General features: G+C 44.5%; 1 protein-coding gene across 2 annotated transcripts in view; it reads right to left on the bottom strand.

The window, feature by feature from the left end:
• Window positions 1–330: 330 nt before the first annotated feature.
• The window catches only part of LOC128886211 (igLON family member 5-like), a 49,886-nt gene continuing 22,558 nt past the window's right edge, over window positions 331–27,658 (bottom strand). For both annotated transcript variants that reach the window (XM_054140909.1, XM_054140908.1), the window contains exons 3-7: window positions 27,136–27,246; window positions 18,817–18,965; window positions 3,132–3,287; window positions 2,393–2,726; window positions 331–2,003 (exon numbers count right to left, since the gene is read on the bottom strand). In XM_054140909.1, the coding sequence (XP_053996884.1) occupies window positions 1,858–2,003; window positions 2,393–2,726; window positions 3,132–3,287; window positions 18,817–18,965; window positions 27,136–27,199 (849 nt within the window). In that variant the 5' untranslated portion in view covers window positions 27,200–27,246 and the 3' untranslated portion in view covers window positions 331–1,857. The remainder of the gene's footprint in view (window positions 2,004–2,392; window positions 2,727–3,131; window positions 3,288–18,816; window positions 18,966–27,135; window positions 27,247–27,658) is intronic.

The following is a 27,658-nucleotide window of genomic DNA, read 5'->3' as shown; positions in this document are numbered from 1 at the left end:
TTTCGTGGTTTAGAGTCTTCGTAAAATGTTAAAACCGTACTGTATTTTCCCGTGGAGAAATTGATGTAACTTAGCGAGACGTGTATCGAGAACGTTGGGAAGTTCCAAAGAAATATCTCGATTATTCTTGGTCTCATAAAATTCCAAAGATGCTTTAGTTTTTGCGTAGCTGAACTAGAATACCCGTTCAAATAAAGGATCGTTCGAGTTTATCGAATTCACTTTGCGATTCCTTGAACGGCGAAGCACGCGAAGAGGCATACCTCGGGTCTTTCAATGGATTAAATTCACACCGAGCCGAGAACGTCGGACCTTTCGATTCTTCCTTGGCAGTATTTTCTATGAATGAATGTGGGACCTTGCCATTCGATGTCTCGCAATACACGGCATCCGGGTTATTTGTGCGAGGAAAAACATGAAACCGGAGAAAGCACGAACGCGTAACGCTCGCCGCGTCGGTGGATTCGCTTCGATAAAATGTTTCGCGTTTTTCTCTTAATTGCTAAAGAAATTTGTGGCGCCTCGAGCTCGCTCGTACACTGCAGCGCGTTTAATTAAACGTTCCTTGCGCTAATGAGTACGAACGGAAAGCCGTCCCTGACAGCAAACATCAGGTTACTATCTTACATTGAAGTAAAAACGTTGCCTGCATCTGGAACAGTCGCGAGCAAACTAATTTTCTCTTACGCATTAAACAAAATTAGTTTCCTAGTATCTTCGTGAGAAAAATGAATCCTTCAGTTTTCACGGTAATTATAAACTCTTCGACGGGGAAGCTTCCGCGCGATGTGCGAGATAAACGTTATTGTAATTCTCAGGTAATCGTCAAAGGAATTTGCGTTCGTATCGCGCGTACATCAGTCTGAACGAAATAAATTGGACAGAAATAATGATTTTCTCGTCGTCTCGTAACTCGGTGGTTTCGTTTTATGTTTCCTTTTCCAAAGCAGTTGTCGAACCGAGGACGTTTCTTCTAATTTGTAACCCTTTTTAGCGAATGGGTCTAGGAGTGCTAGAGTTAACGTATTTCTCTCAAATTAATTCAGCCCTGTGTTTCTTACGCGGATCTCGGCCAGGGAAGTAGCTTCGAGCGATCAATTAATTTTGTCTCGCCATTAGGATCGAAACCCCGCCGTGAAAAGTTCCATTCCAAAGTCTCTTTTGTCGTAATTGCGCGTTGAGTGCTCCGTCGAAGCTCAAATTGCCTCAACGAAATCTGATGTATCCTCGAACCGCGATACGAAACTCGAAACTGTTTCGAAACTTCGCTATGAATTGGCCGTGTCGCGAAAGACGGGAATCCGTCTTCGCGCGAAACCGGATAACGTTTCCTCGTTATTGTTATTTCAAGCTGTCGTTTCTCCGGTTTTAGATTAAACTACCAAGTTTCCGTGTACGCGCGCATAAAATTACCGGTTTGACTTCGCGCGTATCTCAGCGACCGAACTACGCAAGAGAGACGTTTCCAGAAAACAAATCTCTGGCACGGTGGCACAACCAGAGATTTCAAACGACGAGCATGCCAATTTACGTCTATATCGTGAGAGAAAGCGATCGCCATTCTTTAACGCGAAATCCAATTTTGTGTACGTTTGATAGATTTTGAATCGATTCAAAGAGGAGGTACCTTCTTTGTCTTCCTTCTGCGATATATTTTTCGAAGGCAGCGTGCCTCTGTACATCGGTGATGTGTGGTTTCAGCCTTCCGTCGAAGCGCATCGTTGATTATTCAACGCCGCTCCGCGAAAATAAACACGGGTCAGACGAGTGACAGCTAGATAGAAGAGAAAGGTGTCAGAAATGTTCAAATTCTCGTGGATGTTACTAATTTGGTGATAAAGTTGACCGGTGGACTGGTCACGTGACGTGGTACTGCTGCAGATAAAGACGGCTGGAGCACTGTATACCGAGAAAAGTCAGAAAAATCAACATGACGTTGATGGACGTTCCGCGCGTGCCGTTTCGTCGATCGCCGCCATGCATGGCTGCCGGTTTTTCCTCTTCTAGAAAGAAAAATAACAACCAGTTAATTCTTGTCCTCTCGCGGCTCGAACAGCCAAAGCGTAGAACAACATTCGCGTTGAAAATAACTCGAATACCGCGAGCGGACAGTTTTCACAATCAGATTTCTCGAACAATTACATGAAAAACGAAGAAGCTGGTAAAATCCGTTAATCGACTTGGAATCGCAACGATGATTGAATCGTCAGTTTGAAGGTTGAAGCGAACGCGACTGATCGTAGATTGAGATTCTATTCAAGAATAGAAAAGAAAAGGAAAGTCTTATGAGTTCACAGAAGGAAATAAATTTGACGTACTATTCAGCTAGGAAACTCCCTTTGATGAAACGAATATCGATTGAGTTACTTTTTATTCGCGCGAAATCACTGACCTTCGATCACGTGTATCATGATGTACGCTGGCTTGGCGTTGCTCGGCAAGCAAGTGTAATTAGCGCCGTGGGAGAGTTTCACTTTGTCGACAATCAGAATGGAACCGTTTTTCGTTGCCTCGACCCTAACCCCTGGCTCCTTATCATAATTGATCATGTTTTTCTCTCGGTACCAAAAAATGAAGCTCGGTGCTTCCGCGGAGGCCATTAGTTGGCATTCCAGGCGAAGGCTGGATCCCTGTTTCACGTGAAGATCCGGTCCACCGGGAATCATGGAGTACGCCTCGGTGATGCTCAGACGAATGAATCGTTGCTGAACTGGCTCAGTTTGAATCTGTCGCGACAGAGAACGATGAGAAAACCGGGTAAAGAGTTACTCGAAATCGACGCGATTTTGCAGTCGAAATTAATCCATATTGGTTACCTTACCGCGTTATAATCGACACATGACCCGTTGTGAATAAAATATAATATCAGGATGACCGCGTTTTTCTTTTAAAATTCATATTTTAACGTTACGTGTCGTTCATTATTTTAAGAACCATTGTGCCGCACGTAGCTGCAGTGATAAGGGATTCGTGGCATTGTGCGCGGCTATATTTCGCGGCGTTATTTACGTCACACAACAATAACCGTAGTATCTCGCAGGCTTTTCGCTGTTTTGATGCCCGACGAACTCGTAATTCACTCTTATTTTGTTACCGTTACTTTTTCACTTTTTGTCATCGGTTCTCGTTACCTGACACTCGTAGACTCCAGCGTCGTCGTGCTGAATATTCTTTATCAGTAGAGTCCAGTCGGGACTGTTTGGAACAACCACGAACCGCCTGTCGATCGTGTGGGTGTCTCTGCCCACGGTCAACAGCTGCCTATCCCTCCGTCTGATCCAAGTTACCTGAAACACGAGATTTCCACGTGTTTAACGTCGTCTACCGTCGCAGGTTTAGAAGGGAATAATTTCAAATGAACGCATCGAAAGCGCAACTATTCGCGAGGAATTCTTTCGTGTATTACGTCTTCCTGGCGTAGTTAAGACGAGCGTGGCCCGTTTTAAGAGACTCGAAGAGGTCGGCGCAGTTTCTTCTGAAGGCTTTGCGAGCCGCATAAATGTTGCAGGGCGTCGTTCGCGAGAGTTCACTTGGACGAATTACGCGAGTTTAAATGCGGAACGCGTCGCACAGAGAGGAAGGCGTGAAGGACGAAGTCTTGTCCGCGAGCGCAATTTGACGCGGCTATATAGACAAATGAATCGCGAAGGTGCACTCGGAGATTGTGGAACGTTGCTCTTTAAGCGGCTTCTCGCGTTTCGCGCTACCGCGTCAGCTCTGTCGCCCTTTTTAATTCACTGCTGACACTTGCGGGAAAAAAGCTGCTGCACACGCGCGTCATTATCGCTCAAGGACGGTACACAGAGCGCTTAGTAAATTTTACAAAGAGCACGTTAGATGGTGCGTTCGCTTGAATTTCAGTTGAAAACCCCCGGCCTTTTAATCGTCGAGAAAAGAGATTTTAATAAGGCGAGAATCTTTTGACGCGAAAATTTGTCGCCGTTCCATTGAATTCCAAACCTCTTCCCGTTCTCAACGAGAATCGTTCACCATCATCTATTGTGCATTAAGCTCGAGAGGAGGTTTAATCTTTCGACGCGTTGCCTTCAATTTTTAACGATTTCGAAAGGCCCCCTTTCGAGACTCTTGCATTTTTAATACCGCTTCCGACTTGTATCCGTTCTCTAAACAGTAAATATTATACTCGTTTCTAGGGATTGTTACTTCCCCCCTCCCTGCAATATTAATAGTTCATCCAAACTGAAAGTAGCTCCAACAATAAATCCTTTCCTCTTCCGTAAGTACGAAACATCGTCATCCGGCTTAGCCATTCGTAATACTGTTTTCACCTCCTGGCCGACGTTATTCTTACGTCCGCGGTAAAGGCGATTTGCGCGAGAAATACGCCAAGACCGTTTCTCCTTCGCGCATAAATATCAGATTAAAGTTTCACGCGATCGCCATATTTTTCAGCGAACCGCGATCCATGGAATCGTAAAAGAATCTCCGGGTTATCCGTTTGACTGTCACCGACTCGACAAAGCCTACGTCTGAGAAGACGAGACTCGAAGGGTATCAGGGAAACCATTGAAAATTATTTTCTAGCTGCTAAGTTGCCCTTCCTCATCCTTATTCTCGCGTAAGTTCTGATACGCAATCTCTGGGAATAACGTTATTATCGAAAAAAGCTTCAAACGGTGGGCTCGCGTTTTTACGGATTTTTTGAAACGCGCTCCGTTCCGCGATATGGAACATTCTCATCCGTAGCTGTCACATGTCAAAAACTAACATTTGATCTTTCTCGGTGAAAAAAGAGGTAAACGCATACATATTTGAACAAAAATAACTCCTGATAACAAGGGTAAAAATTGGTCGATGCGCAGGGCGTGGTATTCTTGTAAGATACGACGCGTCGACCAATATGCGATGTTTCGTCGTGAATAATTCTGACCAATAGGACCCGCACAGCTTCCAAGTCTCGTCTTCTCATCCGCTCGCTTTGCCACTCGTTTCCATGCATTCGGGGTGCGTACTCTTTTTATAGACATCAACCTTTTTTTTTTATCCAGGCCTGAGTCTCTCTTGTACACAATTTTTATTTTTATAGTATACGTTCGTGAGAATATTCCCAATGGAATTGGCAAGGTTTTTCCGACAAAAATGACTTCGGACAAATGTTGTTCGTCGAAGTAATTAATTTTTCTCTCCGAATCAGGAGCAGTTTCTTAAGGTACCGTTCGTTTTTAATATCTTCGAATGGAGTACTTCAAAATATTGATTTTAATTGATTGAAATAAAAACTGCTCGGGAATTCCTTTTCCATAAAGGTCACGAGTTCTCCCATCCGTGATTCGAACTGCACCGATTTTATTTCCCCTTGGACTTTGCATTATTGAAAGATCGGTACTTCGAGCAAATAATAACGCTTATGGAAAAAGGGGTCAAACGGTTCGCAAAATTGAATGGATTGAGCCGCGTGTTGGACACACTTGCTATAGAAACGTATCCTTTCAGTGTCAGTCACGGAACAGTTTCGTTAATGCAACGGTTGAATTCTGCTTGTCGACGGACAATAAAGCGAAGGTTTGGTCGACGCACAGCCCGGAGCTCGGAAGCTAAACTCAACATGGCAACGGGTGCGCGATAACTCGATGAAAATCCCCCTGAATTACCATAATTGCCATGCTGCTGTGTACGTAGCTCGCGGGGCAGTTGAAATCATCATTGGTAGCGTAGCCAACGGGTGAAAGATATCGGAGCTGTCTGTGTTCTCAGCGATGACGGTGGTAAAAGGAGACCGGGCACTTGCGTGCCTTAATTGTCTTTGTCGAGTGCACTCGACGTCCGTGGCAAGTAGGTTTCTCGATTTTCTGATGCGGGCCTGAAGATCGACGAGCACCGACGCGACGAGTGCACTCGAGCATAAACGAGCTGAATAATGAACCGCCGCGACGTATTACGAGTCAGCGTCTATCTTTTCAGCCGTCTCTTAACGCAATCGTCGCGATACTCGATGCTTTTCCATCGTCGTTTCTTTGCGTGATTTTTTGCGAGTCGTCGAGTACTTCCCGTCGACAAGCATCGACGGCGAGAAATTTCCTTCGCCTCGTTCGCGATACCCTTCATCGATTTCGATCGCTTCCAGGTGACAATTTTGTCCACGTTTTTTCCCAAACCGACGGGAATGGATCGTGTAAAGGAAATTTCTTGCGGCGTTTATATAATCTTCGTTTTCTGACCACGGCAAAAAGAAACAAAAATAATCCTTCTTCCGGTCGGCTAAGCTCCATTAATCAGGCTTTTCTTCGCACGTGTGAAGTCGCTGGCGCGATTACATCATCCGCCGTTTAATTAATGTCCCCCTTGAAAAAATGGAGGACACGATCCTGATAAAGGACAATGTCAAAAAATGGTCCTCTTCTACGTGCGATGCATTCGATAACGGTATGCATGAAATGAGACGCAAATTTTATTAGACCGCTTTTTTTATTAAATCAAAGCCCAAAAGTCTTTCAGAGTGTCTATGTACGTTAAATTGTATGGCGCAGGCCACAGTGGATAAAATGCTTTATCCCACAAAAAATTCCAATACTTTGATATCTGTGATATTACGCTCGTAAAAGGCGTGTTTTATTATACATCGAGTTTGTGAAATTGAAATTGAATTTTGAAATTGAAGTTGGATATGTTAGAAATGTATTCGTCGATCTACCATCCAGCAACGCAGTTTGTATCGCTTAACCGTGATCGCATGTACAACCGGCGCCATTTCGGACACGTATAAAAATAACTTTTAATTATCATCCGCGGTGCAGGCTCGCTAATTGAAAAGTAACACGCGCTGGAGTTATTATATTCGACGTGTTAACGAGTATCTGCAGCTCGTAACTTCGTGGAATCGATTCGCGTCGCCGTTGTTCCATGAAAATGAAATGTCAGAGCTTCAACCGTGAGTTGTTGGGGCTCGTGTATCCTGAAGATGTATCGACTAAATTTGGGCGCGATGTAAATCAATCGGTAGTGGATTATTAAGACGACATCGCAACGGACTCGGATTAAATTTCAATTACGTTCCTCCGCCGTCAAGGATGATGGATTGAACCATGCTGGAAAGATCGATGCTTTCGCGTGTCCAGATTTTTCAGGTTATTTTACAACGCGGTGTCTTCCACCAGTAATCTCCTAATGGAAACGAGATTAATACACTGCCCTTTGACAGAATAATTGAATAAATGAAAATAATCGATAGAAATCAGATTTGGAAGAAGCACATTAACGCGATACAATGTAACGCATTTAGTGCCGCTTTATCGGTTGGCTAAGGAGCTCGATGGATAAAGGAAATTTCACTTTGTTTCACGACTAAGAAGCGTAAATAGGCTATCGTTAAAAACTTTCCCTCTTATTCAAGCCCTCTAGTATAATCAGTCGAAACGTTATAAAAAGTTTGCGTGCTTTGCAGCAATGAAGAAGATTAAAAGGGAGGAAGACTAGAATCTCGATGAAAATACGAACGTCGGCGCAGAGCTTCCATGAATAGTTAATTGGAACTGGTTGCGGTGCATTTTGTGGTTTAAGTTCTTTATTTTCGGTACTGTTATACAAGAGTAGACAATTCTATTCCTTATCTTAGGTATTAGATCAAATGAGAAAAGAACTACATTTCGGAGCAGTCACGAGATAGTGGCGACATTAATGTAATTTGAAAAGGAGCTTGTGTTGGATGTGTAGCTTTATTATTCGTCGTCAAGCAGATACAGTTTCCGTTGGTACGTGCACGACAGGTTATGACAGTGGAGGGAAATTATTACTACGGAAATTGATGCGAGACAGCGAAGGGTTGCAACGCGTCTTTAATTACGAAGGGAGACGGCACAGTCGCAACTCCTGGATGCTTCAGGGCACCGTGCACAAGTTGGACATTGTTGTTTCCATTACTATCATTTACCATTATGCTTGGTCCATTGTAATGAATCGATATGAAGCACCGTGTCTTTCCTGGTTGTAAAACAGGCGGACGGTTGTGCGTGAGTCGTAAAACTCGAGAAGTCTCGTAAAGTTAAACGATTATTTCAGACCTCGACCACGGTTTAAAGCATCTCAAGGGGCAACAGACATTGATGCTTCGAAATGAAAACAACGTCAGAAATCAGGTGCACTCGTGCTTTAACACAAAGAGAAGCGAAATAAATTTGTAATAAATCGCGTGTAATAGCCACCGGCTTCGTAAATTGCAAATTATTTGCCGTGGAAAGAAATGTTGTTTCTACGATAATTTCCGGAAAATATAGAACACCAATTAAAGAAAGTTTATATCGCGATAGTTGGCGAATAGCTACAGTTGACGCAGTTAATCAACGTTCGTAATCACGTTACAACATGTTTGTAATTAATGCACTCGGTATACATATCCGTAATTAGCGTCGTTCACAGACCGAAGAGTCAAGACGCATACAGTCGAACCTGTACGCGAGGCTAATGAATTTTCCATTAGCGCTAATCGTGCAAAACGATGCACTACTCGTTCAACGGTAATTCATCTTATTTTCACTGCGGAAGGTAATTTCCGAAATTTACCGCAAGGTTTTAATTGGATTCTCGATTGGATACTAGGGACATATTCGCGGTAGAGGGTTTTCTTTTCTTTTCAATTTACTACAAACAATTTCCCTCGCGTTTCATCATCGCCGCTGCCACTCGGGGTGAAAGGGGGGATGAAACCTGCGAGTCCTTTCGTCACCGTTTCCTCCGCGCGGGCATAGTTACGTGCTCGCGGTAGGGTAGCTACGAACACGCGCATGATTACTCATTCATTAAACTCCAGGCTCGCATCAAGTGGATGCAGAGGACTCTCCACGTTCGCAGGGGGCAAAATGTAGCGCATTCGCGTCGCGTACGCGTGGGGTTGATGCGATTCGTGCGTTAGGACGACCCGACGTCCTACTGTCTCGTGCACTCGAAGCTGCTCGTCCGAGTGAAGAGCTCGGATCGGTTTCTAGATCTTTTGCGATACAGTAGTCGCGTGCGTGGAAGAAAGGGCGTCGAGAAAGAAAGCGGGGTGGCAGAAATGCGTGATGAATAAAAGATCTCGGGAAGAGAATCGCGCGAATTTCTGCTTGTGCTCGGTACCTCGACGCCGTATCGATTGCCTCCTTGACACTTTTTGATCTGCTAGAATATACGAGCCGGCTGGACCCACCTTGGGTTATCTTCGGGCCGTAAAGTTACTTTATGAGGTTTTTTCGTACGTTCTCGCGTCCCTGTTCCAAAGCAACCCACCAGTGATTTACGACACCCTCGCGAGTGGTCGATGCTTATTACAGGAAAGGAAAGGAATAGAAGAAGTAACGATATTTATATTGTTAGTACTTATTTCGATTATATTTTAGATGCGTTGAAATCTATAATAGATTTAATAAACGATGAATGCACTTTTGTTTGACGATTTCATTTTACCTGCAGCTTTAGCGCGGGCAATCGTTGAATAAAGGTTAGGAGATTTTAAGCTGTAATCCTGCACAACTCTGCTGGTAGAATTAAAAAACTTCTTTCTCTCTCCGAATCCACTTTGTTCGGTCAGTTCAAGGGGAATTCAACAGAGTTAACGTTTGACAGAACACAGCACAGAGTACCACAGACTTTGATATTGCAAAAGCGGTAAAGTGCGTCGTTCTACAGTTTATCCGGTTAATGTACATAACCGATACGCCAAGTTATCCTGTTTGCCTGTAAGCGATCGATCAGACGGTTACATTAGTGACATGCTATATTGTCGTTGTACGCTAACTCGTTGGTTTACCCGTTGATTTCGAGCAATTGCGGGTGTCCATCACTCTGTTATTTCACGTTCATTTTTCACCTCGGTTACGTTACGCTCATTGAACGTTGTAATTCATATTCATATTTTCCGCTGTATTTTTCAAACGTTGTAAACATTTGTTTTCTATTTATTCGACCGTTGTGCTTGGTAACGAGCGCGAATATTGCGTTTCAGTCGAATATACCAGAAATTAATTTCACGTTTTTCGCGTTCGTTTATTATGTAAAGCATACCGAGGAATTTCGAGCGAAAATCATCGATATCGTACATAATAGGTAGCCCATATTACATATACTATGGGATTACTGGTAAAACGAAGTTGGAAACGAGATGTCAATTTTTTTCGCAGTTGTAAACTGGTTTGTTTCGTACTCGATCTGAATATTTCATTGTTTTTGGACCAATTAAAGGGTTAAGTGGTTTCTCTATTTCGATGCCCTTCTTCCTAAAGGGTTGTGTTTTGAATAGATTCTTGACCACGAATGTTCTCCTTTGTCGGGGTAGTTTTCACGGGACTGGGATCTGTTTTCTTCGCGAGAACTTGTTGGAAAAGTTGGTCGGTTTATGGGGAAATCGACGCTACGCCCTCCGGCAGCGTCATATCGCCGCCATATGGTACTGTCTAGAATCGGTTCGAGGAAGTAAGGAGAACGAGAGATACACGGACTGGAATTGTTTCAATCGACTTTATAAAGTTTTCGCGACATATCGAAAGATTACGACGTCTCTTTCTCCCAGAATCTGCTTCGAGAAAGAATTTCTACATTAGACTTGCAGTGTCTCATAAATATTCGTACCCTCTATGTCTAGTGAAGACATTGGTCTAAATTAAATAATAGTTTTGATGTTTCCAAATGAATATTCATTATAAATACATGTATGTAAAGAGTTTGTTCGTGTAAATACTTATCGCGAAGCATTTATTTGGAAACATCAAATTTATCATTTACTTTAGACTAATTTCTTTAGCTTTCGTGAGCTTCAGTTTTTTCCTCGTTTAATCTGCAATCGTCTCGAGAATCAGTAAGGAACAACGACGAATTTGACTAATTAAAAGTGGTTGTCTCCGGGCTTGTTGATTCGACGAACGTGCACGCGTTTCGATCTGTCGGATTGGAAACACGGGTAACGAGCAGTTGCTCGGGAAATAATTATGCATATTAGGTCGATATTCGAATCATCCGTTAATTCGTGTATCAAAACGTGTGTACATCGAACACGAGCTAACAAGACAAACGAGGTATAATTCACAGCTTTCCATCATCCAGTCAACGTCATTTCCATGAGCGGATCATCGTGGAATGTGTTCCGTTGAACAGAAAATAGGTCGATCCAGTTTCCGGTTCGTTTGCGTTTTCCTATTGGCGCTTTAACTAGCGTCGCGATCTCGTTCATTCGCTCGAGCAAAAGTTGAACGTTTGAACACGCGCCAAGTATGCTCAATTTTTCCTCCTGTCGTGACGAAAATTCGTTTCGATCAGAGGCAGTTACAATCGCGACATTGACCTAAAATTACCGATCATTAAAGATAATTACTATATAAGGTGATCGATCGTTCACTCGAGAAATTTATAGATTTACCTAATAATTATGTGCGTTGGATAATTCTAGATTGTCAAAACGACGTCTTAGCTTTTCGAGAAATCTTCACGGTCGAAAAGTAAACTCTGAAACTAGCGGGTGGGTCGATTAAAAATTATCCCTGTCCAGTCGATCTTTCGTTCCTCGAAGGAAACTTACAGATTGGTTCTCGGTTCGATTAGCGCGGAAAGGCGGAAAGTAGAATTCACGGGAGTGTCGCGCGACCGCGTTCGAATGTTCCGAAGGCGAAGTTTCCGCAGCGTTTCGGCAACGATTCGTTATCCGAGGCAGAAAATTGGAGAACTTCCCTGGTCCCGTCGGGATTGCCTCTTGGATCTCGAACGCACGTGTGCCGATTTCCGAAATATTCATATTGCTCCCGTCCTCCTGTGGCAATTTATACCCTGCATAGCGGTCGAATATAATACCGCGACGCTCGTATCGACGCGCCGCACGCGCGATTTTGCCCCGTTTACGTCGATGCAGGAACAATCGCTGGAAGCGATAAAAATATTTTACATCGGGTGCGACTAGACAACGGATGAAATAATACTGGGTTTAAATCGCGCGACTTCATGGTTAATGCCCCGCGGACGATTTTTATTAGCTTACCGAATTAAACGACTGATCGGTGTATATTCCATCGATGCCGATTGGGAGCATCGTCGCGCTTCCGCGAGTATCGTAAAAGTCTTCTGAATCGCGCAGCGAATAGATAAACATGTGCGCGTCCTCGTGATGCGGAATCTATTCCCCGAAGGTTTTACGATACCGTTCTTTTATATTAAACAATTTTTTTACGATCCTCGCTGTATAAAACATATACGAGCCATTGGTTGGCTCGAATTTTCTCTAGCGTGCTGTAACCCCCGTTTAAAGCAACTTTTTACAACTTTGTGCCAGCGGCAAAAGAGGGGGACCCGTACGTTCGTTGCTCCGAGGAATAACGCAGACAGAATACTGCGAATGATCCAAGTTTCGTTTACGTGATGACACACTCGCGTAAACCAACTTTCTATGGCAGACCTGCTGGCTCGATTCCTTTAGCGTAGAGTTAAACTGTTCGATCTTTCCGGGGGTAGTTGTTATATACGAGTAAGGACGAAACAATATTTATTAATTTTCCGCTGCCGAGTCATCATTCATAACGTGCTCGACCGTCGAATATATGAATAAATATCAGGCTTCCTGGAAAGAAAATATATTTTTCTGTATGCCTATCGTTCCCCTATAATGGAACGTTTCCCCTAACCTTGTCGGGTGAACGAGTCACCCTGCATTTAATGCGCGTGTAGGTTTACTGGGAAACTCCACTTCCTACCATCCAATATTTTACTCGTCGAGGCCAGAAGGGCTCACACGAATATTTAAAAGCATACCCTGGAGTTTCAAGGAACTTGGAAAATTGCAGATTTTTCAGAATAGATCCACGAATACGAGTATAATTCTCCGCAAAAATATTCGCTCCCCGCAGTCAATGTTTTACCGTCTGCAAGTAGAAAATTCATACTTGGTCAGACGTGCCTTCCTGCGCTGAGTCCTAAAAAATTTCAAATATCTTCGCATGATCTGTATTCCTCGCCTTTATAGACCAAGGTAACACGTTTTATTTCGTTCTACGATGATGTTTCGGAATGAATCCAGCACTTTCAAATTATTACACCAGATTCCTTATACAAAGGTGCACCAGCCCTCAAGTAGATGACGACGAGCATAAATTTGAAATCGCCAAATTACTACATAGAAATAAACATCTTCAGATGGATATTTATTTTGTTGATTTCGCTACGACGTTTCATCGAATCGTGGCGAAGGATGATAAGGAAGTTTGTTTCACGACCCGCTGCGCCTGATTAAATTTCGTATTATTTTATCTTCCCAACCTTCGGCGTGCCAAACTACCTTCGGATTCCAATCATTGAACTTTGTGCCGCATTGCACGGCACGTCCAATCGAATTTTTTAGGTTTCTCTGTCGTATCAGCAGTTGCGATCGGAGTCACTCCTCGGCGGTTCGAATTGAAATTCTACCCGGGTGCGAATCGATCTTTGGCCAGCACTAGGTGTCCTTTTGTAGGTGAGCGCGCGTCGTGCATTTTCAGTTACATCAGTCTAGAAGCTTGCGCCTCGCCTACCGGGACAACGACGTGCCTCGTTACTTTCAGATGTCACGATATTCCTGAATACAATACCAGGGACCCCAAATGCTGGCGCCATCATTTTATTCCCGACGTATCCTCTGCTTCTGCAGCAAATTAGTGTCGAGAGGATCGGTCTCTCTTTTGGTCTACCACTTAGAAAATGATTTTTTATATTTGTACACATTAATCTAGGCTGTAATTAAATAAGCTATTGATAGGTAAAGTGTTAACTCAAAGTGTTTGAATTTCCTACCTCTTTATCCGTAGCCTGTCCATGATAGAACCATTTATTGCCTGGCCTAGGTCGCTCGAAGCTAATCGACGCAACCGCCCCAGAATCTATCACAATTACCCGCGTTAATAGACCGTCGTGCTTCCCATATGACGTGATCATATTAGCGCAATGTACGCGTATTAAACTTGAATGGCTTTTGTACCAGAAGTGGTATCATCGGTTACATCTGTTGCGACGTTCATTTCACCATCTCCTCGTGGGGATCTAGCAATTGTGCGTTACACTCTAAGGCATACGATGCCTAATACTCCGACTATGAAACATTCCTCTCGCGAATGGCGCTCAGGCACGAATTGCTTCCCGTGCAATTACACTTTATTCCGTGCAGCGTCGCATAATCGTGTGTTTCTCCTACCTATGAGCGAGTATTTGACTTTCGATTATTCGGGAAGTTTTGTACAGGGTGAAACAAACGTAGAAGGTGTTGCGCCTCGATAAGTCTGTTGTGCCTTTTCGGAGTTCCAAGCTTGTCTATTCTCTGTTGGTACTTTGATAGCGTTAAAAGCAAACGTTTCTTCGAAATAAGATCTCTCTACGGTCTCTAAAGTGGACTGCCCTTGATGGACACGCCCAAATAGGGCGAAAAGTGACTCCCAAACACATTGACGTCAACATATTGGCCTTCCTCGCGTGCTAATATCGCCGCAGTCTGTGTACGTTCCTTTACGCTCGAAGACACAAATGAGTCTCGCGTCCTTCTCGTCGATTGCTTCCTGGTCCGCAAAAGGGGCAGACAGAAATCACCGCGCCTCAATTATAGAAGGTATCCGCACCGTTCTCGACGACAAAAGCAACGCCGTCGAAGCGATATCGATATATTGCCAAGGATGGACGGTTAAGTGGGCCATTTCCGAGTGCTCGTTCCTTTGCCTATTGTTTCCGAGAGGATCAATTTGCCACCCTCGGCCGCGCGCTCTCGCAGACAGCGTTCGTGTGCAGTCGCCCCGAAAAACTAGGCAAATAGTCCCCGAGGCAAAAGAAGACTACGAAAAAGTACGACGACGTGTGTTTCCGTAGCGAAGGGGCCACTTAGGTGGAGAATGATACGCTATTTATTAAGTGTCAGATTTGTTCACGCTGCGAGCGCGTTGGTTCGTTTTATAGGTCAAAAAGCGCGGACAAATATCCGCCATTCCGAGTAGAATTCTTCGCCGACAAAACAGGTATTTTCCGAAGGAATTTATTAAATATTTTAATCTCGTCCGCCGCGTGCCTGCTCCTTTGTGTTTATCAAATTTGCCGGATCGGTACATCCAAGGGAAAGTGACGATATTTTCGCGCACGCCATGCGCCAGATTTCATCTTGACGTGCAATATATTTAAAGAGATGACAACGAGAAGCGAGTGGAAAAAAAAAATGTATTCCCCGATCGTAAACATATAGGACACGAAGATTCGGGTCATGTACGCTGGATATTTACTGTCCCCGTTCGCAATTTAACTGGTACGTTCATCGTCACCAATGGAATGAAATGAAATTGTTTTCCATCCCACTTTGCGATATTTTATCCTTCATCACGACGGTGTCGCGATATGGTAAAAAATTCATCGTAGATCTGTTGCAAAAGAGTTTCCATGCATCTATATGTTACGATGGGGCCATAACGAGTTGGAAGTTTCCGATTAAAACGCTTTTCGAAAAAAGAGGGACTAGTAGAGGTAAAGAATGGTTAGAAGTGGATCACGAGAGAAAATGTGTTGAGAAACGCTGTTGTACACGGCATTTACCGCGAAGAGGGTTGTTCGAAGTTCTCGGTTTTCCAGAGATTCTTCCACAAGACTCGGTCGCGGAGGTCTCTCGTGAACATCGGAGAGTTTCCGTGCAATTACCACCGCAGAATCGCACCTTCTCGCGAGAATTGGGTCGTGCAAACGTTTAATCTCCCCCCCCCCTCCCCCCCTCCCCCACCCGTGTTTCGAGATGTACGAGGGTCATCCTGATCAGCGAATACAGTCGCGAGTTTGTTTCCGAAAATGATCCGCGAGGCGAGCCAAACGTTTCGTTTCCAACGTGGAAGTCCATTCAGTCGAACTTCCTAAATCGCTGTGCTTTGACTTAGGGAAGCAGATAAGTGTTCCTCGTGCCATTGCACCGAGTCAATGGGTTTCTCCCTCCAGCCTGTTCAACTTTCGCTCTTATCTACCGCATAAATACCTATTTATCCAGCTTTCACTCCCTGTGCTGTTCGGAGTCGTTTAACGAAAATTTACATAATATGCAATTTCTCGTTTCTTGATCGTGTAATGGATTCGTCTACATAAATCCTGATTTTTGAGCGACGAATTCAATTACGCGGAGCAGCTATCACGAACCCGCGAACGAACAGTTAAGAGTTAACGAAGCCATTAAACTTTTTCACATTTTCTCGGCACATGCGGCGTTGATGTGTCCCTCGAGAAGCTCAATGCGCGGGACAGGTCATAGTTTGCGAGAACACGCAGCTTTTCTGTCGTTGGTAGCGCGGAAAATCAATCTTGCGTGACCAGTCCGAGGGGTATTATTACTGACCTCTTTGTGTTTGTAATTCTGCTTTCTGTTTATCGAAACCATGGGTATAATAGAGACGCGTATCGATGGTAATAAAAATAATTTCGCGAAATTTTACGTTCGCGAGGTATCGATCATATTTGGTAGACTGCAGCTGAATCTAAAGTTCGTCGAATGAAAGCATTGTATCGCGTGAATGGTTGATTATCGTCAGTCGTTATTGTCGCGCAGAATTTCACACAATCGCGCGTGTCTTCAATTGAATTCGTGCGGCGGACAAAAGTCAATTACTCGGATCCGTTCATTTTTCAGGCGATGCACAGCGAGCGCTGGAGCAAGAAAGATACGGGGCGTGCTGGATCTGTGTTAAATCGCGACAGGGGCTCTGGTATGCAGCTGGTCCATTCGTTATTATATTAATAATAGAGATTTAGATCGATGCTCGATAAGCAAACAATTTCACGCGCAAGAGTTGCGTCGAGCGTATAATTCGATAACGTTTCGACCCTTTGTTGTCTGTTCCCTTCGAACAAAGTATTGTTGCTCTATAAAAGGAACATTTACACAGTATCTATTCGAAATCATTAATGGTCGTATCGATTGCATCGCAATGGTGAAATATGTTCTTCGACGTACTCCCAGGACGAACAGGAATTTCGAGGGAACTCGAACAATCGCTCCAAAGTTGCCGCGAAGACGTTAATACCCTTGCTCGAAGTTGATGAAGCATCTCGACCAACCGGGGACAAAATTGCGTCATAGCGGAACCATTCCGCCCACCTACGTCCTGAATAATGCAGCATGAATCTTAATCGCGCTCTCATTGTACATACTCACGGGAAATAGAAATGTTCACCCGTAATTTCAGCGCGTCTGAGTGGCGCGGATCGAGCCGTGGCAGACGGCCGGTTGCAGCTAGGATACTGCGGTTCTCGGCGCGTTGACGCTTGCAACATTAATACCGAGAAATTACGTTCCAGCCCGAGAGGGGAAGAGTTTTCAGTCCCATTGGACGGTTCCTCTCTCTTTCGTCCGTGCATTTCTCGGTTTCCCTACGAGCCGCGGTACTAGTTTGACCCGTTGCGTGGAAACGACCGCACGGCTCGCACCCTTCTCGAGATACATTTCACGATTTCCGCTCTTTGCCACGGTTGACCTCGGCCCCGGGGCTTGCATATGCCAGCACGGTGTTCTCGATCATTTATTAACGAGCGTACCGCTCGCCAGGGCGGCTAAGTAACGCGAGTAAGACGAGTTCACCGAGTGTTACGTCGTTGAAATTGCGGAATTTCGGCTACACGCTCAGCGAGTTGGATCCGAAATGGCCCGTTTGATCCTTTACAGCGTGTTTCGTTTAATTATTCATTATCACGATAGAAGGCTGCACCTAGAGGTCAGCTCGTAAAACCACGTTTTAACGCCATGTAAGACCCAACATGGAACACACTGGTCGAATGTGTGCTTCTCTTTTAAACTTGCACGTTTTAACACTCTAGGGAAAGGACACCGCGAAATTTACACTTACACGTGGAGTCGAGTACGACTCGGCTGGCGCGTCTGGCCATCGATGGCTATTTCTACTTGCGATACCGCTTACGAGCATCGATGATAACTACATAGCTTGATCTAGTTGTTGCAACTGCGTGGATGATAGAGAAGCGAATGGAAATCGAGAAACACTATACCACCATCAGAGTTTATACGTATCAACGCGAGTGGAAATAACGAGCGACAGTCAGACGCGTTAGCGAAGTTGGACTCGAGCTTGTGTTTTAATGCAATCGATGTCCTCCACCTATTTTTTGACGTGGAATGTTTAAATTCAGTATTTTGCGAGTGCTTCCATGTTTTCGTCGGATACATTCGTCGTTAAAAACAATTAAGCAAGCATCAATTTTATTAATTTGCATATCTCGTCGCTATCGTGGTAACCATTACAGTATATTTTCCTGAAAACTTGCATTGAAATGTATTCGAGCATCGCGTGCTACTAGAAATCGCGGCGACAGTGGTCGAATAAAATATTTTATTAAACCTTTATTTCTCGCGACGATAGAAAGGTCCCACGCGAACCTCTCCCAAGATCGTAACCAGCCTTTCAATGTTTTTTCAAAGGCGTTTCAAACGACGCGAAGCCCTCGAGGCATTGAAAACTCGCGGTTCACGTGGAATGAAAATTTCCTCCGAAACAAACAGGATGAAAGACACGCGCGCAAGTCCGCCAAATGAGCGTCAACAGTCAGCTAGTGTCCCCAAAGGCATATGCGCACGGCGTTTCACGCACTCGGTTTCGGAATGCGCAATGCCCGTGCCTCTGTATACGCGCAATCTGCAACACGGGTGTTTATCGATGTTCCCGCTTTACACAATAGCATGCAAACTTGTGTACAGTGTGCATATTTCCTTGGTGTGCATTGGCCCGTGTATAATGCGTTCACGGAGTCCAGGCCTATAGGTTGTGTGTATACGGGTCCACTTGTACACGGAGCCGTCTCCTTGTATACATCATCTAGAACGCATATATTTGTCTGTATACATGTAGCTGTACTCACTATTCCGGGGCCAGTGAATCTACAGGGTAGCATAGCGTTGCCGCCGGTCTGCGCCAGGACATCCTTGACAGGTGCAGCTACCGAAGAAAGGACATTATTCTGATTCCGAGTCTCCTCGCTGGCCGGTTTCTCGCCGCGAATGGCACCATCTGGAAATATTGAAAAGCACCGATGTACTATACATCTCGGTTCCCTCAATGGATCTGGGTTGCCTGGAAAATAGGCGAAGGAAATTAACGCGACGCTATCACACGCGTGTAAAAAGACCCGCGCGAGTCGAGGATGCCTGTCGTTCTCTAACTACGGACCACACCAAGAGGGCTATTGTCGAGACTTGTTTGGCTGTCCTTGTGACGTACATCGTGCATTTAAATTACGTTGAATTGTATTAGTACCTATGGGTTGTCTAGAAAGTTCGTGACAATTTTCAAGAAAAATTCAAGGGCATATTTTGATATATATTTACTGAGTTATGTAGGTACCATTTTGTTCTTTGTTTTCAACCATTCTCATATATTCAGACATGTACCACCTACCAAAAATCGACATGGACTTTTCAGACTACCCAATACATTCGTAAAATATGTACGGTTACAAGGAGGATAATTCATTTGAAATCGCACATTCACTGTGTTAACATGTTGGGTAGTTTATAGAAGGTTCCTATAAAAAGCTCTCCCTATAGTTTTAAACTCCTCACACACTCATGCCACGTATCACCGTCCGCCTTGAACTGCGTGTGTATTCTTAGAATTCATTCACTCTTCCCTCGCAACCGGTATCCCAGTACAAACAGTCACTCGATTTCCTCCGCATTGAATTATTCATACAAAAGCTTGTGGTTTCATCGAGAGTCAACGGGATAAAATCAACGATTGATGCAAACTCGATAACTGCAATTAAAACAACCATACTCATTGCAAATTATCCGAATTTTGCCTACTTTCTCGATAAAGTTCTCGAAACTAATTCATAGCAACGATTCCGTTTCCCTTATCTAGAGAAACTTTGCATGTATGGCACGCTAAAAGTTCAGGAAACCTAATCGAGTCAATCGAATCGAATCGCGCGCCATCGTGTTCCACGTTCTATGCTAATTTGGACATTTCACGGAACGTCTACGCTGTTCGCGAACAGATTCACGGACTCTAATTGCGCAAATTGGTACACGAACTCAGAACGGAGCTTTCGCGAATCTTTTTATCGTCGCAAAAACAAAAAATGCCGTCCGTTTGTTTCGACAGACGGTTAACGAAGGTTTCGAACGTAACGGAATTCGAAGGAATTGTTTCTGTTTAGTAACCGAGCAAGTTGGTGAAGTTGAGAGTAGGTGGATAGAGAAGTCCGACGTGGACAAATATATTTGTCTTGTCCCTCTGTATTAAAGCACCGGTCGTTACGCCTTTATCTTTCTCTTGTTTTCCCCGTTTTTATAGTTCCGTCGCAAATACGGTGTCTCGATTTACACCAGCGCTCTTCTTTCCCCGGTGTTTTAAGAACAACGATGTCGTTCCACTGTGTACCCCGGGAGTTCTCGTTGGACACACGGACGCTTCAGGCGTTTCCCCAGGACCGAAGGTCTCCGCTATCGAGTAACGTACGTGTAACGACTTGGAGCCAAGCCGAAAACTCAAGAAATTGCATTACTCGAGAATATCGTACGGCGATCGCGGGGACCGCAGGAGTCGGTGCACTCGGCGCTGATTGGACGGGCCGGAAAGCTGTGCCAACCTGGTAGCAGACGTTAAAGTTTCACCCTTTTATTAAACCCATTTGTCGTAGCGATTCGTTGCTAAGGTTCGCGTACTCGTTTCGGCATAAGGATCTCGAAAAAAAGTTTCCCGTTACTGAAGCGTTTAGCCCTTTGCACTCCTATGTCGAGTATGACTCGACATTCTTTTATGTCTAAAGCAATAGACGTCGCGCACACGTTATGGTTAAAATAAATATCAAATAGAACACTTAAAAGTGTTGGGAGCTGCTGGTAACGAAGTTGTAATATAATTCAGAGTGCAAAGGGCCAAGAATGTCTCCAGAAATTCCTTTTTGCCTCGAATCCAAGGGAAGGAAATGTAACGCGTCCATTGGACCGACGCCGACGGTTCCTTCTGTTTTTGACGAGACCGCGTAACAGAAGTTGCGAATAAGTCTGGCCGAGATAAGCGGAAACGCGAACTCTCGGTTCCCTGGCAGAAGTATCTCGGCGTGGGCGCGTTATTCACGGTCTTGGCCTCGAAAAGTTGGCCCCGCTTGTCAAATCGGTGGCACCGTATCAAAAGTTATCGTTTCGCTCGGTCCCGGTCAGATTCGAAACGCTACCTTGAGCGTCATTCGCAACTAGGTCGTTGGTAATTACCGAAGTTATTCACTCAGCTATGCAGTCTGAAGCGAGGCGGTTGCGGCAGCCACAGAATTTAAGATTCACTCTACGTACACCACTCAAGGGGTGGGTCTACGGTTTGCCCCTTTCCACTGGCCATCTGCCTACGGTCCTGCTGGCATCCTGGTTGACGAGCTTCTTAAATTGCATTACCTATTAGAGCGAGTGCCTTAAAATTGTACGCTCCTCTCTGCTCCAGGCGTGACTGTCTGCCTGCCTGCTAATTTGCACCGGCAAAGAGAGGGACCCGTAATTCGGGGTTAGCTCGGCTTATCTGGCCAGCTGCAATATTCGCAAAGAGGCTGCAAACCTCTCCTCTCCGCTGTCTCCTGATTAAAGCGCCGATTTTTTGACTCTAAGGAGACGAAATTATGGAGCGCTCCTTAGACCGTCCGTAGCAATTCGAATGGGAAGGTATTCTTGTTCCGGATCCTTTCAGGAAATCAGCGTCGAGATCTTCTCGGTGTCGAGTGAATCGTATTCAAACTGTACGTGGAACGAAAATTTGTCTGATGTAATATCGGTACAAATTATATATACATATATAGTCTCTTTTTTTTTGCTGAGTGGGACTTCCTTTTCGGGGAGTTTATCCTTCTGACACTTCGACCAGTAATTTCGATCGCATCAACGCGGCAGAAACAGATATTTACAAAAGTTCAAAGCCTGTATTTGTTGCTTTCGACTACATTCGGCTGGTCAGAAATTCGTTCTAACGTTGAATGAGCCTCATCAAAGGTTCGAGTCCTTTCACACGGATAATTGGAGCTTATGCTGGCCTTATGGCTGAGCGACAGTCATTAGAAAGATTGAAAACTCTAAAGCTCGGGGTCGGAGTTATAAACTCGATCGATATCGGTGTTCGTATCGTTTGAGTATAGTTGGTGGTACTCTATGCTTTCGTTGCGAATAACTAGACTGTAATATGATGATATTTCAAACACAACGGTATGCGCGCGGTATGCGTTTGCCAGCACGGGTATTACGGCAACGTTGGTGCGCACAATAGAAGACAGAGCAGCTTTAAAGCAATTCAGGCCTATCGCCCGTAAAGGTATGGGTCTTCTTGCCATGAGCTTGCAAGGGATCTCCGTAACGTGCAGTTTACTTTGTGGATGAGGAAGGTGCACCGCCTGCAGATACGTTCCATCGACGTCGCTGGTAACGTTGCTGGCGCGAGTTGCCAACGGGTTAACACGGTCTGCGATGAGATCAGCAATGACCGCAGCTACTTTCAAGGAGCAAAAGCACGTATGAGCAACGTGCTCCTCCTCCCTCGAGTCTTTCCTTATCACTCGAGGCTTTCGCGACGCTCTAAAAATCCGCCACGACTCGCGATTGGATTTACGAACAGCAAAAGACAGAATTTTAAATTAATCCTGTTTCGGATCGAATCTTGAGGAACTTTTCCTTGAGGTGATTTTCTTTGTTCTTAGTCAAAATTAATTATACGTGTGCAGACGTTGCGTCAATGTACACGCACTGTCGTGTCGTCATGCATCAGAGGTTGCATGGAATAGACAGCTAAAGATTGCGTGGTGTTCGAGCGATTAAGGATGTCCTATGAAATCAGACAACGCGGATCAATTTGCACGTTAGCGATCTGGTTACAGTTAGAACATTGTATACTCATGTCGAGCAGTGTCACTCAATATGGTTGGAACGGTGAGACAAAAGCAAGGGTGTAGCTGTTGGACGTAAATATCGTCAACGGAGTATCAATGCGGGCATACGTGATATATGTATACGTGTGTCAGCGATGGTCAGCCTCATAGGTACAGGTTTCAACTAGTCACGATAGAGCGAACGCGATCAATGCTTAAGGGGCTTTGACCATCAGATAAAGGTCTGAATGAACTCCATGAATCTGGCTTGCAGCGCTGGCTGGTATGCGTTAAATCGATCCTGTCAAAACATAATTTCATGACTGAAAAGTGATTATTTACCGAACTATTTGCTGTACTCCTATTTTCAGCCGGCTTGATACGCTTATACTGCGGCGTTTTAGCAACCCAAACGGATTACGTGATTTGCTTGTTGGAAACGGCCGTACTTTGTAAACGCGTGTCTATATTTTTTGCTCGTGAATCCTCTCTGTTGCGAATTATGTTGTCCAACCGAGGGGACGCGGGTTAAAGTTTGTTAACTAGCTCCTTTGACTCGTTCGACGTATCGCGTAACACAGCTCGTGTTCAATTCCACTACTTTGACGATATCTAACGCTAAAATGAAATTGGTACTGATTGGCTCGCGGAATTGTTGAAATTCTACCCTCTGACCGATACTGCTTTAAGTAGCACAATCGGTGCTTTAGGAATTATTAAACCGTTGTGGTTGCATTGCGTCGATTCGTCGATTCGATAGTGCTACTACCATTGTTCACCGTATCGCAATAGCATGGACTGTAATATACATATAGTTCAAGTGTTCCACTACCGAAATTGGGGAAGGAATAATTCTGCCTTGTTTTAATAATTTATTAATCTAAGATGTTACGAGCTCGCATAAATGAACCGAAAGTTTAACGAGTGGATGTAAGAGACGTCCTGTTAGAGACCCGGGAATATTCTTTCGTGACTTATCGACGGAAATGGTTGGAGTATCTCCAAGAAAGACACGGAAACAGAGCTGCCTAAGGGGAACGGTGGATGTTCTCCGTAATTGGACAATTTGCAGAGATGAATTTTGAGGTGGTGTTCGAACTTGGCGATCTCCAAGAGCAGTCAAGGGTGCTCGGGCAGTTTTTCTTCGCGACTACCGAGAGGTTGGCGCACGTCTTAGGAAAATTGAGTCATTCTTACAATGCACGAGCAGGATCTTGCGCCAGTGCTCGAAAGCAGCCAATAACGATGCAAACAAGTTTCCTCGGACCTCGGAGCAGAGAATGCGAAACTATTTCTTTCCGATAAGGGATAAGAGTAGTTCGCGGTGTCGACATTTTCCAGGAAATTTCTTTCGACGTCGAACTTCCGTTCGGTTCTCTGTGTCTGCCAATTCCTGTTGACGTTAACGTACATCCTTCGGAATAACTTTTCGCGAAAGGGAACTTAGTAATGAGCAACGTTTGCATACCTGTGCACACATTTCACTGGCGTATCACAAAATGCAGTTTTTCTTACTCATTCATGCTGACCAGAACTCTTTCGATCTTAAAGATTCAATCAGCTTCTTAAGCCTCAGCTACGATTGACCGTGCACCACTTTCAACCTCGAGTATTTGTCTCCTATGCCTATGCACGGTTTAAATTAGAGGTGTCCCCACCGCGGAAAGTGTTCCTTTTATTTCACCGTGTTCATAGCTTCCTATAAAGGGGAGCCTTTGGCGCGGGAGGAACAAAAAGCCAGCAACTCTATGTACCAACTTAGAGGGAAGGATATTCGCCCCCCGTTCCTTCCGGCTTTCCATTTTCTTGCTCGCAAGAAAATTTTTCTTTAATGGAAACGACCGCGCTTCGAGCATCTTCTTTGTTGCATCGTCCGCGAGGAAAACGAAGATGCTGAAGCAGGAGTAATGGTCGTGGATTGCAACGAGAAGAATATATTTGGCCTTGTACGCGCTCAAACTAAGTTTACTCATCGTTACTGCGCCGACTGAATTTTCGTTAAGGAAGACGGCGAAAACGCTATGCGTCTTATACCCATTTGCAATTTCTTTACCAACTTCCTCAGCGCCAGTGTTTCTTAAAGTATAGTTGCCGTTCATCGACGTGCTGTAGTCAGCAAAATTTGAAACACTGATCGATTGTGCTCGAGATTCAAATTCTTTAACAAATTTCCTGGCGAGATGAATTTGCTCGCGACTCGACAATGGTTAAGAGATTTTTGCAAGTTTCGAAAATTCTCGTTGCGCTGCTCGTCGACGTTCCATCGAGTCTTCTTTCTCGTTTTAGTTTGCAACGCTTGTCCTGAAAACTCGGCAAAAACCAGTGTTCCACGTTAACGTCACGCTCGCGAAATTATTTCCCGAGATTTATGTACGTCGTTACAGGGAAGAATAAGCTATGCTTCTTGGTTGGAGCTTGTTTCGGGACGAAGCAATACCTTTATCTTCGTTAAGCGCATTTCGCGCAGTTTCAGCCCGCCCGGCGAACATATTTTACTGCTTATATCCTCTCCGAGCCGTCAACTCGCTCTACTTGCTAGTACATCAAGAATCTGTTGTTGGGGGCATGCTAAAGGTTTATAAACATTGATGGCGACAGTTACGGCCTAATAAAAGACGAGCATGAGACCGCTTCTCGAGCTTTTGCTTGTCTGCTTACGTTGTACGTCGCAATTTTAAGTGCTCCATGGACCAGACGTAAATCAATCATGGTAATACGCTACGATTACTTTGCTCGATGATATAAATCTTTGATTAGCACGTTTAGGAAATAACTCGTTCCAACAAGAATAAAATACTTTTCTTTTTTCAACTTTCCTAAACGCACCAGTTATCGTTGGCAAATGAATCATCCTTGTTCGTGCGATGCTAATGAATTGGCGACGACTGAATCCCTGATTAAAGGCTTAACGAATTTCGTCCGAGTTACTTTACCGTTACTTGTGAAATACTTGAACGGATCCACGGTCAAAGAGTTTCCGTGTGCAATGGCTTTCGACGGGCGAACTTCCGTCCGTAATGATTCGCTGAAGATATCGACGATCGGCCAGCCGATTCCGACCGTGATTTAAAGGAACGACAGTAATTAAAAGCGACGATTCTAGTCGGCTACCCCCCAGTCTACCTTTCGGTGCTTTTAAATGCCGACGAGGACGCGGACAAAGAGTGAAATCGACGAATTACGAAACTCCGCGAGAAGAGAATTAAGCGAAAGGGGATCGTTCGAAGACTCCGAAAGGAACCACGCGAAAGAGTCCGAGGAGAAAGTGTTGAAGAGAGTGAGAGGAGAAAGAGTAACGGAGCGTAGGCGAGTCGAGCCTATCGGTCTACTCTATCTTCGGTCCCAGGTTCATCGTGAATACGAATGAGCTCCTGGTCGATCGAGCTCGAGTACTAATTGAGAAAGTTCGACGAAGTGCGCCCGTTGGTGTTTCCTTTGAATGAAGATAACCGGCCACCTCTGGGTGTAAGTCTCTGCGTCCGTTCCTCTTCTTCGTGATTAAGGCTTGCTCCTTCAGGTGAACTCCCGTGGACGAGGAACACTAGAGATTCCTGGTGGCTCAAGCCGTCGCATGTCATCGCCAAATAATCTTTTCACGATTACGATTAAACAAATCCACCGTGTTATCCCTTTTTATTCCGCCTCCATCTCCGAGTTCTCGGTATTTACGGTTATCGAGATAGTCCTTATCGCGCGAGAAGAAGAAAAGGTGGCTTTGTCGCCACGGGATGACTATAAATCGCAGTCCTCGAACAATGCAGTTTCTCTCTCGCTTTTAGAGTTTCCATCGGTAGTTCGGTCTGATATCGACGAAGTCTTGGTAGCATTCGAAACGTGCATCCTACACGATTAGGTTAATAAAGATTCGCGACTCCAGTTCGAGAATTCCGCGTCTTCTCCGTCCTCACGGTTTAACTTACCGCCTCGCTTCCGTAATATTTCCTGTCGTTGGACAGGTAAAGTAACTTGCAAGAGATAAGGATACGGGCAAAGACGAATGGAGCTATTTGAAAATGCGCGATACCGGAGCTCGACAATTCAACGAACTGTATTTCGTGTTTGTAGTCTCTCGATTATCCACGCGGTATTACGTGTAATCCCTTCCGCTTTGTCCAATTAAAATTTGTTATGTTATCATTAAGTGTGCGCAGAGCTTGATTTCGACCTGGTAATTGGTGGAATAAATAAATAAATGAAACTTAACGGTCGGATAGGCATGCGTAAAATGCTTGAAAAGCATTGTTAGCGAAATTAACTAACAAATAATTGTTTTTAAATTTTTCAGGTCGGACTAAATCTTCTTCTGGTGCTCGTTAATATGAAAGCTTGACTCACCGATCGGTTGAACAAGGTAGGGCGACGATGCCAGCAGCAGGGGGATCAATTGGAGCACACCCATGATGGCTTCGATTCATGTGTCCATCGCGCGTTCATCCATGAACTTGTCTACAATAGAAAAATTTGTATAGCTATACGAATTGTTGCTTTTAATGCTGATATCTATTGTCTACGCCAACGTGGATACAATATTTTAGTCAACGACGCAGCGATCGGTAAGAATTATAATTATAATTTTATTTAATAACTAACCATTGGCAATTTTATGGGTTCACGTTCAATTAATTAATAAGCGACGAAGTAACGACTCTAAGAATCTATTCCAACTGTTTTCGAGTAATAATTTCTTCAGCTATGATACATTGCTAGAGATGATTTGCGTTTGAAATCACTCGCTAGCAATTTCTAAACTTCTTGGATCAGGTTGGACAGTGAATTAATTAGAATCTAGTCCCTGCGATCCACGGAACAGAGCGTACGGTATAATGCAGAAACGGGGATCTCCTCTGGCGAAGTTCCT

This window comes from Hylaeus anthracinus, unplaced genomic scaffold (genome assembly GCF_026225885.1).
Source record: "Hylaeus anthracinus isolate JK02 unplaced genomic scaffold, UHH_iyHylAnth1.0_haploid 11982, whole genome shotgun sequence".
Classification (NCBI taxonomy): domain Eukaryota; kingdom Metazoa; phylum Arthropoda; class Insecta; order Hymenoptera; family Colletidae; genus Hylaeus; species Hylaeus anthracinus.
This window is presented reverse-complemented; position numbering and strand designations above follow the sequence as displayed.